Here is a 19,650-nt window from a genome sequence, read left to right on the forward strand (position 1 = left end):
CTACCACTCCTGGACATTCTCGTGGTTATATAATATGGCAAATTTAATTTCTCAAAAATGGTCGCAACTATTTCTCCTGACCCACATTCCCTTCTCCAATGTGTCTTGTCACTCCCCCATCAGGTCTAGTTCTGGTCCCCTTGAATCTGAGTGACCTTGTGACAGCTTGCACCAATAGAATGTGAAGGAAGGGAGGCTGTGTGACCTCCACCGCTAGGTCTTAAAAAGCAATGGAGCTTCTGCCTTATTTGCTGGAACACTTAGGCTTCTGTTTCTGAACTATCTATCTCATAAGAATTTCGGTAGTTCTGAGACTACGTTGGGAGAAAGTCAAGCTGCCTGTGGAGACCACGTTTGGGCACTCTGGTCATAGCAGTTTTTGAACCATCCTAATACAAGGACCAGCAATGTGAGAGAAGGAGTCTCCAGCTGATTCCAGCTTCCAGTGGTCAAGTCTTTTCAGGTGAAGTCCCAAACATCATGGCAAAGAGACAAGCCAACTCCACTCTGCTCTATCAGAAATCCTGATTTGAAGAATCTATGGGTATAATAAAATAGTTGTTTTAAGCCACTAAGTTTTGGGTGCTTTGTAGCCTAAATGGTAATGGTTTCAGTTTATTTTCAAATGTTCATTAGCTGGCCAGTTATTTATTTTTTTTAAGAACTCTTTTTGACTATAACCTACAGTAAGAAACACATTTTACATCATACACTCACACTCATATGCACTCATGCTTGCCCTAACTGAAACAAAACTTTGAGGGAGAAATAGAAATTCCTTTTAAATGCAATTTGCTTTGCTATTTCTTCTTCTCATCTCTTCCCTCTCCTCTTTTCTCTTTTATTTCAATAGAGAAATCTATTGATTTCTGATCACAACCAAATAAATTGATTTAATAAATAATAGGTCTTAATCAGCAGATTGAAGGTATAGTTTAAGAGGTGATCTTAATCTCTTTATCTTTATATCTTGCAGAGTATGTATATATTTTGGTATCTTATGTATTTTGCATTACACACAAGCTCACACACATTTTGCGCTCTAAACTCAGAGTTAAATTGTTCACTGGCCTAAGTCTAAATAAATCAATAAAACCGAAACAAAAAAATATGAAAAGAGTGAATCTAATAAATGATTCTAAACTTAATTTGGATGTTGAAGCATACGGAAACTCTAAGAACCCATTATTGTTTCAAAATGAAAGCCTGAGAGAGGTTAGTGATTTGTCCCCTGGGCTGTCAGGAAGGGAATCCTGCGGCATCTGGAAGGAGGCAGGGTCCTTGCAGAAGGTGCAGGTGGAGAGCAGTTTGGATCTGGGGATGGGATGGAGGATTGGGTATCCTTTCTTGGCCCAAAAGAGCTTAAGAATATAAAACATAAGTGTCTACATATATACTCTTAAGAGTCAAAACACAGATCCTTTAATTCTGGCAAGAGCTTGAGAAATATTCTCTTCTGTCTAGAAAGTGGACCCTGTGAGAAAGAATGACTTCAGAGATATTAACTACCTTTCCATTAACCTTAATATTGAACTCATAATCATTTTCCTAATCAATCTCTTCAACATCTATTTATTCAAAGATGTTGCTGGTGTCTTCAAAAGAGGTGGTTCAAAGAACAAGAATAGATTGCATTTGAGCCTGTGTATCTTTTCTCTGTTCTTGACTTTTCTCTCTTTGTCTATCCTACTTCCTATTATTCCCTCAGCATCCCTTTACATTTCCCTCTCTGTTCCCCCTAAATTATATGAATTTGCTGGTTTGTAAATGTAAGTTCCATCCACTTACACAATATTGTTAATTCATACCTGGTGATAGTTTGGCATAGTTATCCATTGCTGTATAACAAATTATCCCAGAATTTAGTGGCTTAAAATAATAATGAGCATTTATTATCTCACACAGTTTCCATGGGTCAGGAATTTGGGGGTGACTTAACTGGGTAGTTTTGACTTGGGATCTCTGATAAAATTGCAGTCAAAATGTTACTCTGTGGGCTTCCCTGGTGGCACAGTGGTTGAGAATCTGCCTGCCAAAGCAGGGGACACGGGTTCGAGCCCTGGTCTGGGAAGATCCCAGATCCCACGTGCCGCGGAGCAGCTGGGCCCGTGAGCCACAATTACTGAGCCTGCGCGTCTGGAGCCTGTGCTCCGCAACAAGAGAGGCCGCGACAGTGAGAGGCCCGCGCACCGCGATGAAGCGTGGCCCCCGCTCGCCAAAACTAGAGAAAGCCCTCGCACAGAAACGAAGACCCAACACAGCCAAAAATAAATAAATAAATAAATTAAATATTAAAAAAAAAAAAAAAATGTTACTCTGGCTGCAGTCATCTGAAAACTTGACTGAGAATAGAAGATCCAATTCCCAGATGTCTCATATGGCTCACATGGCTGGCAAGTCAGTGTTGGCTATTGGCAGAAAGCCTCAGTTCCTTGGCATGTGTACCTGTTCATCGGACTGCTTGAGAGCTCACTCCATCACAGCTGGCTTCTCCAAGAATGAGTGATCCAAGAGAGTGCAAAACAGAAGTCACAATATCCTTTATGACATAACTTCAGAAATCACAATATTCTATTAGTTCTATAGGTCCGTCCTATTTAGTTTGGGAGTCTGCACATGTGCATGCACATCAGAGGATGAGAATTACCAGGGCCATGTTGGAGTCTGGCTATCACAGTTCTGTAGATGAACAGCTCTATTTCAGATCCCAATCCTATCACTTACTAGGTTTGCAACTTTAAGAAATTTACCAAACTCTATTTCTCAAGTTTCTCATGTCTAAAATTTGCATGAGGATAGTGCGGTAGATTTCACTTTTACTCCCAATTTTTGCTGCCCTTTTTGGGAGAATTATACATCCCTGCCCACTGATATCGATTTATGACATGCCTACCCCTGTGAGGAGTATACTTCCACACCAACTCGATATCAGTCACTGCCATGGGAGTTGCTTTGGTAGATCAAATGTGAGTAGAAGTGAGGTGTACTCACTTTCCAGCAGAATCGTTAGGAGCAATGAGATCTTTTCATGTCATGTTCCTTTAGTCTGGGTCCCTCCATGAAGAAAATGTGGAGCAGAACCACAACTGATCTATAAAAAAATGCAATGTGAGCCTGAAATAACCCTTGACATTGTCATCCACTTAGATTTGGTGTTTTTTTGTCATATAATTTAGCAAAATCTAACTGATACAGCTATTATCTACTCAGGAGTATGCTGAGATTTGATAAAATATTTTTGAAGTGCTTATAATACTGAGACATAGTAAACAACCCTGCATATTACATATTATCTATCACCTATTACTATGATTATACAAACCTAAATTCACATGAAATGAGTTTATAAGCCATGCCATTAATTAATTTATAATGAGATGCCCTTGATATTGAAAATAAATATCAGAGGTGTACATACTTTCTGGTCAGAAGACCAAGATACAGATTAGAGGATGCTTTTTGAGCATATAGTTCGAATAAGGGATATTTTTATCAAGCAGTGGTCACCCAATCAATCAGCTCCTCCACCCTGAGGACACCTGTGTACTGTGTTTTGTTTTGTGGAAAAGACACACTGAACAAGTTACCATTCTACAAACTCTTCTTTTTCTAGGTGATCACCAACCTCCCTTTTCTCACAGTTGCTCTTATATGAATTCTCCAGACTTACAGTAACCATGATATTCCAATATAATTTATATCAGTTACAGTACAAATATAGTCAGTTATAATTTAGAATATTGAAATATATTTATAAAGTTTACCATAGAGTAAATACAATATGCCAGTAAATACAATATGTTCTAAGCACTTTACAAATACTCACTTAATCCTTGTAATAACAAGGATTATTACAAGTCACTGGCACAATGGTGCTATTATTACACCATTTTCCAGAAGACAAAACTGCATCCAAAGATGTTAAGTAACTTGCCCAAGGACTTAAACTATGAGAGCTTTCCTGTACTGTCTCTCCACCTTGTAAGATTATTCCAGTGACTAATTGTGCCATCCTTTATAAATTATTGTTATACCAAGTACAGTAAAATTTTATTCTCATGTTTTGAAACTTTATTTCTTTTTTTTTAAATAGATTTATTTTATTTATTTATTTATTTATTTAGGCTGCGTTGGGTCTTCGTTGCTGCGCGTGGGCTTTCTCTAGTTGCGGCGAGCAGGGACTCCTCTTCGTTGCGGTGCACGGGCTTCTCATTGCGGTGGCTTCTCTTGTTGCGGAGCAGGGACTCTAGGCCTGCGGGCTTCAGTAGTTGTGGCACGTGGGCTCAGTAGCTGTGGCTCGAGGGCTCTAGAGTGCAGGCTCAGTAGTTGTGGCGCACGGGCTTAGTTGCTCCGCGGCATGTGGGAATCTTCCTGGACCAGGGCTCGAACCCGTGTTCCCTGCATTGGCAGGCGGATTCTTAACCACTGCACCACCAGGGAGGCCCTGAAGCTTTATTTCTAAGCACTATTCTTTGATTTGGGGTGGGGTAGAAAGCAGGGACTGGAGTAGGAAATAGGAAGCAATTTGTAGGACAACATACTTAGTTTATGAAGTCATAGTGCAATCCTCATTAACTTCCCCCTCTCCACCAGTGACCCCCCTCTTCTGTGACATGGACAACTTAGGGTTTTGGGTTTTTGTTTGTTTTCTTTTCTTCTCCTTCACCCCAACTTTGGTCTCATATAAAGTGCCTCCACCCACTTCCCAAAATATGGTTCCTAAACTTTCCCTATGGAGAAATTCTGGAGCCCCTAATATTCAGGGATTTAAGAGACCACAGATGTCACAAAGCCTCTCACTTTGTAAAACAGGAAACTTAAGCCCAGAGTGGTGAAGTTACATTCTGAATAAGCAAACACCCTCTGGACTTCCAGCAGCATGAGGACTAGGGCAGATATTTAGCATCGCAAACGCTTTAGAAAACTTTTGCTGCAAACACTGCTCTGTACATGAGTTGCTCAGGAAAGACCAATGTTTATCAGTTGGGTTCAGTCCCACTGTTTGTCAGTGTATTAAAAACTGCTCCAGGGATTTTATATACGATGAATTTAATAGAGGTAATCAGTGAAACCGATCATGAAAGAGTTAAGAATCCAAAAGAGAGATGAGGAGTAACCAAAGATAAGCAGCAGCAAGAAGTTGCCACTTCTCCAAGAGCTAGGACAAAGGAAAAAGAGGTGCTGCTATCATCTAGGAGTTGGGGCTGGATCTCCAGTGAAGCTGGAACAACACAGGCTGGTAAGACAGGAGTGGAGACCACCAAGAGACCAGCTCTCTGGTGGGACTGGAGCCAAAGAGTGCCAATGAGGCTGGAGAAACCCCAGGAAGCAAAGGCAGGAACGGCAGAAATACCTTGGTCTCACCATGTTCCACTGGGGCCTCCCATTGGTCATATCTACTGGAAGCCAGAGAGCAAGGGAGCCTGGGAATTGTAGTTTCCAGTGACATACAGCAGCTTCAGAGAATAAACAGGCAAATGAGCGAAACAATCAGAAATTCAAATATTTCTGCGAATCTGATGCCTGAGCATGAGTCCTTGTATCTGAACTCAACCAGAGGTACACTTCCATCTTTAAAGACGCGGGATCAAGAAGACAGTTTCACCTTCTTTTAATCGGGTTGTGATATATTCAGTGTGGTGGGGATCCTCTGACAGAATCAAAACGATCCCTGCCTCTGAGGGTTCATATCCCTAAGTTATCCCCTTTTCTTGAGTGTGTGCTGCACCTGGTGACTTGCTTCTAACAAAGAGGATATGTCGGGACTTCCCTGGTGGCACAGTGGTTAAGAATCCGCCTGCCAATGCAGGGGACACGGGTTTGAGCCCTGCACCTGGAAGATCCCACATGCTACAGAGCAGCTTGAGCCCGCGTGCCGCAACTAATGAAGCCCACGCTCCTAGAGCCCGTGCTCCGGAACAAGAGAAGCCACCGCAATGAGAAGCCCGAGCACCACAAGGAAGAGTAGCCCACACTGCCGCAACTAAAGAAAGCCCGCGCACAGCAACGAAGACCCAACGCAGCCAAAAATAAAAAAAAAAAAAAAAAAAAATTTTTAAAAGCACAGACTCTTAAAAAAAAATAGAATATGTCAAAAGCTATGGTGTGTCATTTTTGAGATTAGTTTACAAAAGGTTGTAGCTTCTATCTTGGGCCCCCACTTGCACTCTCTCACTTGCTCATTTCCTCAGAAGAAAGTCATTAAGCCACCGACATGACAAGAAACAAGAACTTGAGGACTTCAGTCTAACAAACAGCCCTTGAGGAACTGAGTCCCTCCAACAACGATGTGCACGGGTTTGGATGTGGATCAATCCCACATTGAGCTTTGAGATGATTGCAGTCCTGGCCACATCCTAACTGCAGCCTTGTGAGAGACCCGGAGAACCCAGCTCAGCTACTCTCAGATCCTGAAGCTGCTGAGTTTGAGGATAATTTGTGATGCAGCAATAGATAACGGATACATCCAGAGATAAGCCAAAGACATACAAGGGGAAATAAAGGGAAGAGAGGGCATGGTTTTCAGTGTCTATTATGTACCGAGCACATTATCCCCGCTTAATCTTTGCATCTATCCTCTGAGGTGGGTGATCATCATTGGTTCCATTTTCCAGACAAGGAAACTGAAGATGAAAAGGGAAAATAGTTTGCTCAAGGTCGCATTGTAGGGTTGCAATGGAAGGGTTGCAAAGTAGGGTCTGATGGATGGCCACATCTGTGTTTTTATTTTCATTATTTCACACTGTTCCAGAACTCAAAACAACCAGCCTTCAAAGTTGCAGTCACTTCATTCGGATTGAGTACAAATAAAAATAGTAAATTGTTTAAAATCAAATGCCTTCTTGCTTTCTTAAAATTGTATACCCACTTCTTTCCATCACAGAATATCATAACTCACCTAAAAATTAAAAAAAGGAGCAGGGCCTTATTTCTGCTCCTTTCTGCACTTCAGGATGGAAGTGTACCTCTGGTTGAGTGCAGATACAAGGTCTCATGCTCAGGCATCAGATTTTCAGAAATATTTGTTTGAATTTCTCATTGTTTCCCTCATTTGCCTGTTTACTCTCCGAAGCCGCTGCCACTGGAAACTACATTTCCCAGGCTCCCTTGCTCTCTGGCTTCCAGTAGATTTGACCAATGGGAGGCCCCGGTGGAACATGTTGATGAGGCCAGGGTATTTCTTAAAGACTAAAGTCCAGAGAACAATATAAAATTGGTGTAACAAATAACCAAATTAAAGCAAACAAAGCCTCCAAAGAGACAGACAGTTTTTAGCTCTTTGGGCTACTAGACCACTGGTTGCATTGTGTAATTAGATAATTACTGTTATGATAATAGCAGCAAACAGCAACTAGCATTTGTCGAGGGTTCCCTTCGGATTGGGCGCTCTTCTGAGGTTTTTACCTGTATTACCTCATTTGCCTTCCCAATAACACTATGAAGCTGCTTCCCTGTGTGCGTCTTATTCTCATCTGCACACTTCCCCCATCCGTCCTTTTTACCAGGTACATGACCTGGGCAAGTTAGGTAATCTCTCTGTGCCTTGGTCTCCCAATCTACAAAATGGGACAATAATAGCACCTACCTCATGACATTATGAAGATTAAATAAGTTAGTGCTTGAGTGAGCATTATAATCTAATGAAGTGAGGTAGGAACCACATTCCTCCCAATCCAACTCTAGTTTAGATAGCAGTAAATTTGGATAACAAGGAATATTTGTCTGATTCTGAGGCACAGCTTCTGAGTCACAGGTGAGATCCGAGCGGCGTGGTTCTTACTGATGGAGCCAGAGGACCGTTCTGCGGCTCCATAACACAGATGCCGGCACCGGAAACCCGAGCTGAGCCTGTAGTTCCGGCGTGACTGGGTCCCACTGGGGCATGCGCGGAGTGCAGCGGTGGCAGAGTCTCCACGTATTTCAACACTGACCACCTAGTGTGAAAACAAGGTACTTTTAAAAAGTGCTCCTTAAAAAATAGCTGATGCTAAATGGAGAGGAAAGAGAGCGGGAAAACGGGCAAAGGAAAGGGTGGCGGGTGTGGGGGTGGGGTGGGGGAGGAATACAAAGGGATAAATAAGAAATTTCAGAAAGAGCTGTTGGTTTGTAGCGTTCGTGGAGAACATTTGAGAAGATGAGACACAAGGTGATTAGAATAATGATTAAAAAGTTCGATCTCAGCCCATAATGAAAGCTGTTTATAGCCACTCCTTCCCACCGACTCCCTCCTCTAGAGGTCATTAACTCCTCCTAACAGGTCTTCGTACTTTGGGCTTCTGTCCGGTTGGCAGGCACAGTGTCAGTTGTGTCTGCTGGAACTCGTGGGCAGAAGTCGGCAGATGCGCAGTGCCTGCTCTCCTGCAGCTCTGAGTCACGTGCCAGGGAAGGGAACAGCCTGATGCACAGAGGGGCTGTGCTCCAGAAGGGGACCCAGTGCCTGTGCTGTTCCTTTTCATAGAGAAAGCACGAGACCAGACTTGAATGAGAAGAAACCTTTTCTGTGTGGGTTTCAGCTGGGAGCACCAGCCTCCCAGCACCTGAGAACATTGGCTGATTCTCCCACAGGGAGAGAAGCAGCCATTGTTCCCAGTTCATTGCCAGGCAACCCAGAGGAAATCCCTGGGGTCACTGGTTAAACAGCCCTGCTTGTGTCCTAGCAGTGCCTTTGCTCATGACATTCCTAGCCATGCTGTACTGACAGTCCACACTCCCAGCATCACTCTCCGCCAGACCTTGGCCACCCTCCCAGCAGGCATCTCTCCCCTCTGGGAGTAGGAGGAAGGCTAGGGAGGGTCTCACTGAGAAGGTGACATTTGAGCAAAAGCCTGAAGGAAGTGAGGGGTGAGGCAGGTGAGGATGGGTGAGAAGAGTGTGTCAGGGTTTCTCATAAAATTTGGGAAGTTGATGTGAGAACCCAGCAGATGGGAAACAATGCAGAAGAATCCACAATAGGTGCGGATCATAGGACTGTGGGAATTAAATCAGCCCAGAGACATGGGGCTCATTTGGGAGGTGAGACAGAACCCTTTTAGGTAGGAAAACAGCACAATAGCGTGAGCCAACGTGTGTGCACGAGAGAGAGACAGAGACAGAGAGAGTCATGAGAGGTATGAGAGTATCTTTATGGGGTAGAAACAAAGGATGTTTAAGGTAGTGGTGTGCTGGTAAAGGTTTAACAACTGATTCTCCAGGAAAACTCCCCCAATACTGACTTGTAGCCAGTTCTTGTTGTGTATATACTCCCGCTATGGCCAATTCCAGGCTACCCATGTTACCCTGAACACAGAATAGAACGCAAGGAAGGTTCAAAATGACATGTAGATTTTCCACTGGACGCCTGAGAGGATGAAGACGGCGAGGGCAGAAATATAACTCTGTGGGTGACGTGTACAAACCGCTGATCTGTTTTGTGACCACACAGAGACCAGCTGCTCAGGGCCCCAGTCTCTTCGTCCACAGCCTGAAGGACTGAGCTAAAGGAAATCGAAGTTTCCTTCTGTGCTCTCCCCTTCCTTTATTCTTTCCTCCCAAAGAGCCACTGTACCTAGGCCCCCTTTCCTTAATGGCCTTGCACATATTTCTCTTCTCTGCCAAAGTTGCACAGGTACCCAGTAGGGGCGATGCTCCATATCCAGGGATTCAAGCTGAGCGCAAAATAGAGTAGCCACAGTTTGGAGCATCCCTGTCTTAGGAGTCTCTGCTCTTGGAAAGGTGGCTCAGCTGAGTTCAAAGTGCCCACCCAGTCCACTGGGGCTGCTGCTTCTGCACCTGGAAGAGACCTGGTGGCAGGTGAGTGGGTGCGTCCACTGCCATTTCAACACCACGTGTCTGCCAGGCCCACTCCTCTGGAAGCTTCCTCCAGCCATGGGGGAGTGGCTGCCAGAAGCAGGCAGTGATCTGGGTTATCACAACCTAAGTCACCTCAATCTCTGCAGGTGGAAGCTGGCAAATCCCAACTTGGAAATCCCAGCATCCTCTTCAACTTCCCACATTTGTGAATAGATCAACAGGTGAGAGACAATTTCTATCTCTACTTCTATCTTTATATAATCTTACACATGTTTATGTTAGGTTTTACAAGGAACAAAGTGCTTTCTCATGTGCTCTCATTTGATTGGTTTTTCAAAACTCTGGGAGGTGCTATTATCCCATTTTACAGATGAAAAGCCTGATTTTTCAGGGATGGCAGGTGACTCACCCCCAGTCAGACACTTGGTAAATGGCAGAGCCGGAATACAGACCCAAGTATTTTCGTTCCAGATTCGCATGTCTTTCCAGAATATTTCACTGCATGTCTGTGCTGTGTGTACATGCATATGTATATGTATGTGTGTACACACACAAACCACTTTGTATAGACTTATATAGGTATTTTTTAAGACTAAGTTGGGTGTGTCCTTCTTACACCCAGCCTTAGGAATTCATCAGCTATTTCCTGAGTGATTAGTACATGCCAGGCAATGTCAGACACCAGCTGAGAGCTGGCAATACAGCAGTGGACCATCCAGGCCCCCAGTCTCCAATACACAGACACTAGAGTAGCAGAAACATTCTTAAAACCTGACCTTGCCTTAAGAGGAAAGAGCAGAAGGGGCAAAGGGGCAGGCAGATTGGGAGGGTGTGCCTTCTAACTCCTGTGTGAGGAAATGGCCATTTAACCAGGTAATTAATGAAACTATCTTCCTCTGTCTTGGTACCATATTAGCCTGATCCTATTACAATTTATTATATATAACTCTCACAAAAGAAGTAGTGTTAAAAAATTAAATAATTTTGTTTGTGCTGTTCTTTAGAATTCCAAACATTTTTTTTTTTCATTTTCGTGGTTACTTAAGGTACATATTACCTCCATTTTACAGATGAAGAAACTGGGGTTCAAATTGAGCTTGGCTAAAGCCACGGTTTTTAAGGAGAAGAACCTTGAGTCCAAGCCAAGAGTGACTTGAATTTCTGTTCATTTTCCACCATCCCAGAGGAATATTAGAACAATTTCCATTTTGCTGTACATCAGGGTTTGTTATTCTGGAATTGCTTTATGTGCCTACCAACAGGAGACAGGTTCCATGAACTGTGCTGTACTGGGTGATGCATTCACAGTGCAATACCATGAGACAGTGTACCGGATGCCCCCTATGTTCATATCTGGAAAGTTTTCCAAGATACACTGTTCTAGAAAAGAGTAAGTGTATACAGTCTGCTGTCTTTTAAGAATGAAAATTGGGGGAGATAAAATGCATTCATTCTTGACTCACATCAGCATGAATTAACAATAGGCAAATACACAAGGAAAATAGTGTTACCTAGGGAGCAGTGGGGTAATCCAGTGAGGAGTGGATTCTCCACATATACCTTGTTATTTTGATTTGGTTGAACCCTGTGAATGTATTACTTATTCAAGAAATTAGGTACATTTTGTACTAAAGAGAGCTTCTCCACAGTAATATTTACCACCCCTTCCCTTTTACTCTCCTTATCCCCAAGACACACAGTACACACGAAGAAAGAAACCCAGAGTGAGTTTTTAATTGGAAAAAATTTGCAGGTGCGGAATCATTCAATGATGTCAGAACACAGATGCCAATCCATTTATTTCTGAGAATTGATGAGTTTGACAGACACTCTGGATCTAGGCGTCTTTGTAGTGAGAAGCTTTTGAAACCTAAGGGGAGAGAAGAAACCAAAGTAAATGTATTTGGGAACTTCTTTCTTAACCTTCCTCAACATATGCAGAAAAACTTACAAACCTCTTTCCTCATAATGAGTTTGGTTCATACTGTGTATCAGCCCTTTTCATTTCCTCATATACACACTCCCCATGGTAAGAGGACCCAGCCTCCCCGGGAAGATGCTCTAATTTTGCTCTTCAGATAGGGTTGCCAGATTTGGCAAATGAAAATACAAGATGCCTAGTTAAATCTGAATTTCAGATAAACAACATTTTTTGTTGAATTATAGCATGTCTCATGCCATATTTGGGGGCATACTTATACTGAAACAATTACTTGTCACTTAACTGAAATTCAATTTTAACTGAGCATCCTATATTTTATCAGGCAACTGTAACCTCAGATGCTACCTGGAGGGAGCTGGTTAAGTGCACTTGAACATGTTAGCTCAGAGGGACAAAAAGTACCTAGCCCGGTGTGCTACCAATAGAACTTTCTGCATTGACAGACATGTTCTACATCTATCCGTCCAATGTAGAAGCCACCAGCAACTTGAAATATGGTTAGTGCAACTGAGTACCTGAATTTTTAGTTTCATTATTATTATTATTTTTTTGGCTGTGTTGGGTCTTCGTTTCTGTGCGTGGGCTTCCTCTAGTTGCGGCAAGCGGGGGCCACTCTTCATCGCGGTGCGCGGGCCTCTCACTATCGCGGCCTCTCTTGTTGCGGAGCACAGGCTCCAGACGCGCAGGCTCAGTAGTTGTGGCTCACGAGCCCAGTTGCTCCGCGGCATGTGGGATCTTCCCAGACCAGGGCTCGAACCCGTGTCTCCTGCATTGTCAGGCGGACTCTCAACCACTGCACCACCAGGGAAGCCCCTCATTATTTTATTTAAATTTAAAATGTCACATGTGGTCAGTGGCCTATCTTGGACAAAGTAGCTCAAATACCAGTCATGTATCTCCCTCCAAATGTAGCAACTGGAATTTAAAACCGAGTGGTGGCTGAAAAGGTACATCACCCGGAAATAAACTCACAAATCCCTGCAGCTTAGTGATTATTCCGTTTCCGTGCAGATACAAGTTCTGTTGCCAACACATTAATTCTGAGCATTCATTCCGAGTATTTACTGAGGATGTGACATGCCAGGGCGTGGAGATGTATGATAGAATTTTTCAACAAACTCACCCTGTAGATGATCGTGTTAACTGTATAATCCAGCATTAGACTGTAAAAGCCACCAAGGTACCCTTATGTGCAGAGCAGGCATTGTAAGGGGATGAAACAGCATTGATTTGGTCACACACATCAGCTGTGTGACTCTTTTCCTTCCATGACTCTAAGCAAGCATTAGTAACCACAGACCCAGTAGGGTATTAAAGAGGATTCTTTTATACATGGTATCAGCCAGCAGAGAAAACAGGCCCTTAAAGGAAATTGGGCTTCCTGGGTCACTGAGGCTTATCAGGAGACATTAAGTCTGGTGAGGTTAGTGCAGAAACCTGGCAAAAGGTGGAGTGTGGAAAACAAATGGTGTATATGGTACTTCCAAATTTCACAGCGGTCCTAGTAGCTGCGTAGGGCAGTAGGCAGTGTATTAACAATGGTTAGTGGGCATTTTTATACAGAAATTCAGATACACATGTGCTTTCTGGGCTCTGAGAAGGCTTTTTGGGCTACAACATCCATTCCCTGGTTCATTCACCAGCGAGTTGAGTCCCAGGCCTTCTGTTAGATGTTAGGATATCACAGAGCAGGTCCCACTTCATGGAACAGAGAGTATAATGGGGAGAGGCAAACAACAAGGGATCTGATAAATAAAATCTTAGACTGTATTTTAAAGAATCTCAACAAGATGATTGATAGAAAGTAACTTGGAGTGAGACGTGAGCAGAGGGAGGTAACTTTTTTATTTTACTTTCTATACTTGAAGTTACAAACTTAATTCATGCTCCTTTTAACACTTTACACACATGTTTATACAGGTTAACAATCTCTCCTCATATAACCTCACATAATGGGGCTTTTATTTCTAGATGGTAGACCCCCTCTCTTCCCTAGTTTCTACTATCTATCTATCTATCTATCTATCTGATACTGCTTTGCTTTACAAAAGGTTGAGTGTCTCTTAATAAATTTTAATATATATTGCCAGGAAATTTTCTCAAAAGATAATATGACTGTGGCACTCCTTCCTCATCCTCAGCATCCTAAGTATTATTGGTTTTAGTGGTTGTCTATCCATAGGTAAGAAATGCTATTCCTTTGTTGCTATGATATGCATAACCTAACTTTTAGGAAGGTGAACAGTTGTATGTATTTTGGTTTGTTTTTTCTCATATGCACTATTTGAATTTAATAAAAGGTATAAGATATCCTGTTCAGTAATTTTTTTCTATTATTGTTTGCCCTTTTCTTAGCAGCTTGCAGGTCTTCCTTGTAAATTAAAGTCATTAACCTTTTGTGTATAATGTTTTACAAATCCTTTATCCCAATTTACTGCTTGTTTTCTACTCTTTTTATGTAATATTGCATCTTAAATTTATTTTTGTCCTATGTGGTCTGTGTCCCTTCCTATATGGCATTTGTATTTCCTGCCTGGCTTAATAATGACACCTCCCCCTCAAAATACACACATACAAAACTGAGGTTATACAAAGTGTTCCCTAAAATTTCATCTAGTATTTGTATTTTATCCTTAGATCTTTAATCCATCAGGGTAGGTCTATTTCAGATAGGCCTGTCTGGAGAAGAGCTGAGAACATGCTCGCCAGAAGAAAAATCAGAGGATGGGCACTGCAGAGAAAGAGACCAACAGTACAGATTTCTTGAAGCAGCAAAGGGCTTGGCAGGTGGAAGAGAGACCAGTGTAGCTGGACAGGGAGATGGAGATGAAGTCAAGGAGGTGGGCAGAGGCCAGGGTGGTCATGGATGGCTCTTCAGGTCATGGTAAGGAGTATGGTAAATAAATTAAGATATGTATTAAAGGTATAGGTGAAGTGACTTACAGATAGTTTGTATTTGTGGAGATGAAGGAAAGGGAGCAAGGCTCATTCCTAGAATTTTCGCTTGAGTAAATGGACTTACAAGTAATGTCATTTACTGAGCTGGGGAGGATTGGAGGGAATAACAGGCTTAAGAAGCATAATGTAAACTCTTGTGTCTTGAATGTATTTAGGTTGAGAGGCCTGGTAGGGTTTCAAGTGAAGGTGTCAAGTAGAAATTTGTATGCACACATTTGCATTTCAGGGAAGACAGCAGGACTGGAGATGTAAAATTGGAAGTTTATTGCATATAGACAGACTTTGAAACTACACTACTGATAAAATCATCAAGGAGACAGAGTAAACAGGGGCTAGTACTGAGCTCCAAGGTTCTAAAATTTAGAGCATTTTGAGATAGAGCCATTCTGAGATAGATTTTGAATGCAAGGGCAATTTGTCATGGTGTAAAGTCAAGGCCTGTACTTTCAGCTCAGGCTATCACTGAGTACAGGAAAGAATAGACATGCTCAGCTGCTGCTGCCTGGTGCCATGAGAGTGAGGAATGTGGTAAAACTTTAAGCTCCAACTGGAAGACAAGCAACATACAACAGAGACCCTGAAGCTTAGCACACTTGCTTCTTTCAGGAAGAACCTCAACTATAAGTAACATGTGTAAGTCTAAGTCTTAAGAGATGCTTGTTCTATCACCCTGCCTAAACTACAACTTAACTTACAACTGTAATCTAATTAAGTCCAATGAATTTCTGATATTTTTTTCAATATGACTACATTAATTCCATGTCCTAGAATTCGTTTTATTTTAAAGTATACATGTTATGTTCCAAATTCTTTTGGTGTTATAATGATTATACTTATTGAGTTTTTTCATAAATTTGTCTACTTATTAATAATACAGTTTTATGGATATAAATATAGACTATAATCTGCCTTTTGATAGATCTCCTGATGATGCTAATCTTAGTTTGCTACAAGATCAAGGTACTGAAATAAAATATAGAGGGAAGAATACTGGGGCTACATGTGAGCCCTTATTCTCAATTTTGGTATGTATGGGGATTCCTCAATTAAATTCCTAATGTCTTCTAGTAACCCACATGCATTATACTTAACAGGTATATTTACATTTATAATTATAATTCAGGCTCAACAGATGACAAACCCCTAGAAAGGTAACCTACTTCTAACCTTAAAATATACAATTTTTTTTTTTTTACAACTGGTTATAAAATGTATCACACTTGTAAAAAAGAGTTCAAATGACACATTTAAAAAATAGAACGTGAATGGATAATGGATGGAGTAAAGGAAAGGATATTGCTGCATAGATTATTTGGAAATTTTAAAGAAGATTTTATAATTGGCGATTTTGTATCAAAGTGATCTGTGTTGTTCGGAATACGCTATATAATTGAATGATGAGTCTGTCTCAGCCTCACATCTCAATAAATCCCTTTAATACATATCTTGTCCCTGGTGCCCAGGTGTCTTCAGTAACTGGAAGCCCTGGGTTTATGATTCACATCAACTTGCCCCAATTTAAATGGTCCTCTCCAGGACCCTTGAGGCATGGTAGATGGAGACCTACTCAAGGGCTGGAAACCAGCTAAAGCTACTGAGAGTTTACTGCCCACTAGAGAATTTTCCCAAGTGGTAACTAGGGCTTTTGGATATAAACAGTGACATTTCAAAGTAGGAGGCGAAGAACTATGTTGGAGAGGAGAAGCTAGGCCGGAGCTGTGAGGAATGTCCTCTGCTTGGGGAGTAGCCTCTTAGCAGTACCTCTTAGGTAAGACCTTATCAACTGGCACCTTCTGTGTTTCTTTGAAGCTCCCAAAATAAGTTGCCAATGCAAATTGGATTTTTCAGAAGGGATTTTCTACTGGTAAGAGAAGATATTATTAGCAGCCTGTTAGTCTGGTGTGTAATTAATATCTCCTCTGGTAATAAACTGACCCTCTAGAACAAAGAGTACTTCGTGATGGCCCAGCCACTGACTCAGCTCAACATTTACTTAGTGTCCGATTATCAAGTGTTTATTGTATGCCAGGGTCTATGCTATCAACAATTTAACAAGATGTAGTCCTTGACTTTAAGGAGGTCTCAATGATACACACAAAATTAACACAATGTATCATTCACTCTTAAGTAATCCAATACAAAGTTTTGCTGTTGAAGCCCAGAGGGGAGAATTCAAATTCAAGCCCTAACTCCTTTCTTCACTTACCACAATAAATTAGTTTATCAAGTCCTTTGGTTCTTTACTAAACCATCTCTCCACTTGTCCCCTTGTTTCACTTGTCACATACTAAATCAAAAGTGTATTGGTTACCACAAAAATATGTGGCCAGCACACTGTCAGGATTTACCTCCCTCCCTTAATGTAGATTCCAGGGAGATTACCTCTCCTCCTTCTCTTAAATTTCTCAGAGTTTAGGATACAATTAGTAACATTCTGGTATGTGGGCAAAGTTACATCCATTATGTATTGAATTTTTACTCGTTTCATTATTCTGACAACCTCTTAGGGAGCAGTTGGTTATAAAATAGCCAGTGGTTACAAGTACTGGCTTCCTGACCTTGGGGCTCAGACAAGTTCTTTATGCTGTCTTCCTGTTTCCTCATCTTTAATATTGGGATATAGGAATGGTACTTATCTCTAAGATTGTTGGGTTAAATTAATATGCTGGAAGCATGTTGACACACAGTAAGTGCTTACTAAGTGTTGGCCATTACCCGAGCACCCCGTGTTCTATTTTCAGAACCCACACTGCTGAGCCCACTCCTTTCATCACAAGACAAGCAAAGGCATATAGGAAGAAATGGACGCAGGGAGAAGTTAAGCACCTAGCCCAAGGTCACCCACCTAGTTAAGTGTTGGAGCTGGGTTCCAAGGCAACCTGGAAAGTCAATGAAAAGTATCCCAAGGCTTATATAAAGCAATTGCAATCTAAGGATCCAAGTTCTCCAACATACAAGAAATGCTTGGCGTAAAGAACCCGGTCCTCTCAGTGGACCCCTACCTGAAATGCTGTGAGGCCGGACCTTCTCCAAACTGATTTTCATTCGGCTATCCTTAAAAATTCAGGAAATTCTAACGTGCGGCCATCAAGGTGCTCACTTCTTTTTCCGCCAATTTGCCTTCACCAAACACCCAGACCCTCTAGCCCCAGTTCTTTGGCTGGTAGTTTCAAGGCCAGGGTGGGGGTGGTGGGTAGGAGGTTGCGCGGGAGGAGGGGAAGAGGGATGGAGGCTGCCTCAAGACCGCAGAATGCCTGTGCCACCATGAGAATGAGAAAAGTGCGTTCACGGGAACCAGCTTCTGTTTAGATTCTCTCTCCCCACACACTCGGATTTGAATGCTCCAAAAGAACTGATGCCACGCAAAATGCTTCAGTGAAGCTCCAGGGGTGTTTGAATGAGGGTGCGTCTCCCTGGGCCGCACAGGTCCCAAGTTTTGGCCTACTCAGCCTCCTTGCCTACTCATCCAAGCACAAACTGAGTCATGCATTAGAAATGTTTACTTGATGAGACTCAATCCCGGAAAATAGGCTCCTAGGAATTTTTGCACAGTACCAGATCGACACTTTTGGGTTGGAGCAGCTAATTTACCAGATCCTTAGTAGTTAACTATTTTAGGGAGGACTGCAGCCCTATTCTATCCCTTTTGGGGCTGCATTAGGAGCCTAGGCATTTGAACCTCTATTAATTTTAGTTCGTTGAATGTCAGGCACTAATCTAGGTTACGGGTGTTAAGGGGTTTGTCAAAAAAAAAAAAAAAGAAACACCATCATTCTATCCCCAATTTACATACAACAAAACTACCAGGTTAGAAATTGGCCCCAAATCTCACAATCTGTAAATGTGGGGAGAAGCCACAATTCGAGTCTAGACTTAGTTTGTTCTAAGCTACCATATGTTAACTCCAGGTAATCAATTTTTCAAAAGCCCCTATCAGTACGTGGTAAATTTCAGATGACACGTTGAAAGTTAGCGGGAGCAGAGCCTAACTCCCTTGCGGGATTAGGAAAGACGAGTTGTCTGCAGCCTAGAACAAGGCGTCTAAGAGGTTCTGGCCATTGCACTCGGCATGTTAGTTTGAGACCACCATATATCCATTCCTGCAGTTAAACCGTGCTTATTAGGCTTTACTGACTAAAGGCAGATCACTCGACTGTCTGAAATGCCTAACCACTTCGTGGATCATTAGGCCTTAACCGATTTACCACTTTCTGCAAAGAGAGGCAGATTTCTAGTAACAATGAGAGCCTTCTCTAAAGATCTAGAAAATTTTTTCTTCCATTTCTTATCTTGGATAAAAATTAACTTACCTTCCTTTTTTTTTAATATTCCAAGTGGTGTTAGCTCTTCCTTTGAAATAGTGGGGGGCTCTGAAAAGAGCCTTTGGGTTTGAAAGCACTTCCGGAAACTCAAATCCCTGTCAAATCACTTGCCCTTAGCCTTGTGGTGGCTCTCGGTCTTCTTAGGCAACAGCACCGCCTGGATATTCGGCAAGACCCCGCCCTGAGCGATGGTCACGCGGCCCAGCAGTTTGTTAAGCTCTTCATCGTTGCGGATGGCCAGCTGCAGGTGACGTGGGATGATGCGAGTCTTCTTGTTGTCGCGTGCCGCATTACCGGCCAACTCCAGTATCTCTGCCGTCAAGTACTCCAACACCGCTGCAAGGTACACCGGCGCACCAGCCCCGACCCGCTCAGCGTAGTTGCCCTTACGGAGCAGGCGATGCACTCGCCCCACGGGAAACTGGAGACCGGCCCGTGAAGAGCGAGACTTCGCTTTAGCGCGAGCTTTACCACCTTGCTTACCACGTCCAGACATTGCAAAACAGAAAACAAAAACAAACAAATAAAAAAAGAATATTTCTCAAAGCAAACCAAGTTTGAAAGCACCTAGAACACTGCTGCTTTTATAGGCATTTCCTGGGGAGTAAATCCGGTTGTCTGATTGGTTAGTACCAAGAT

General features: G+C 42.4%; 1 protein-coding gene and 1 long non-coding RNA gene across 2 annotated transcripts; one reads left to right on the forward strand and one right to left on the reverse strand.

Annotated features, from left to right (window-relative positions):
* The first annotated feature begins 2,309 nt into the window (after nt 1-2,309).
* LOC309607290 lies at nt 2,310-11,376 on the forward strand. Its single transcript, XR_014232354.1, has 4 exons — nt 2,310-7,950; nt 9,597-9,789; nt 9,936-10,010; nt 10,860-11,376. It is a non-coding gene; the product is annotated as an uncharacterized lncRNA (long non-coding RNA).
* Nucleotides 11,377-11,501: 125 nt separating this feature from the next.
* On the reverse strand, nt 11,502-19,605 carry LOC309607285 (histone H2A type 1-C). The gene is made up of 2 exons (XM_082345643.1): nt 19,000-19,605; nt 11,502-11,659 (listed from the first exon to the last, which is right to left on the reverse strand). The coding sequence occupies exon 1, from the start codon at nt 19,505-19,507 to the stop codon at nt 19,115-19,117; it is 393 nt and encodes a 130-aa protein (XP_082201769.1). The 5' UTR covers nt 19,508-19,605; the 3' UTR covers nt 11,502-11,659; nt 19,000-19,114.
* Between the last annotated feature and the right edge of the window lie 45 nt (nt 19,606-19,650).

This window comes from Balaenoptera borealis, assembly GCF_965194805.1.
Source record: "Balaenoptera borealis genome assembly, chromosome: 12".
Taxonomy (NCBI): Eukaryota; Metazoa; Chordata; class Mammalia; order Artiodactyla; family Balaenopteridae; genus Balaenoptera; species Balaenoptera borealis.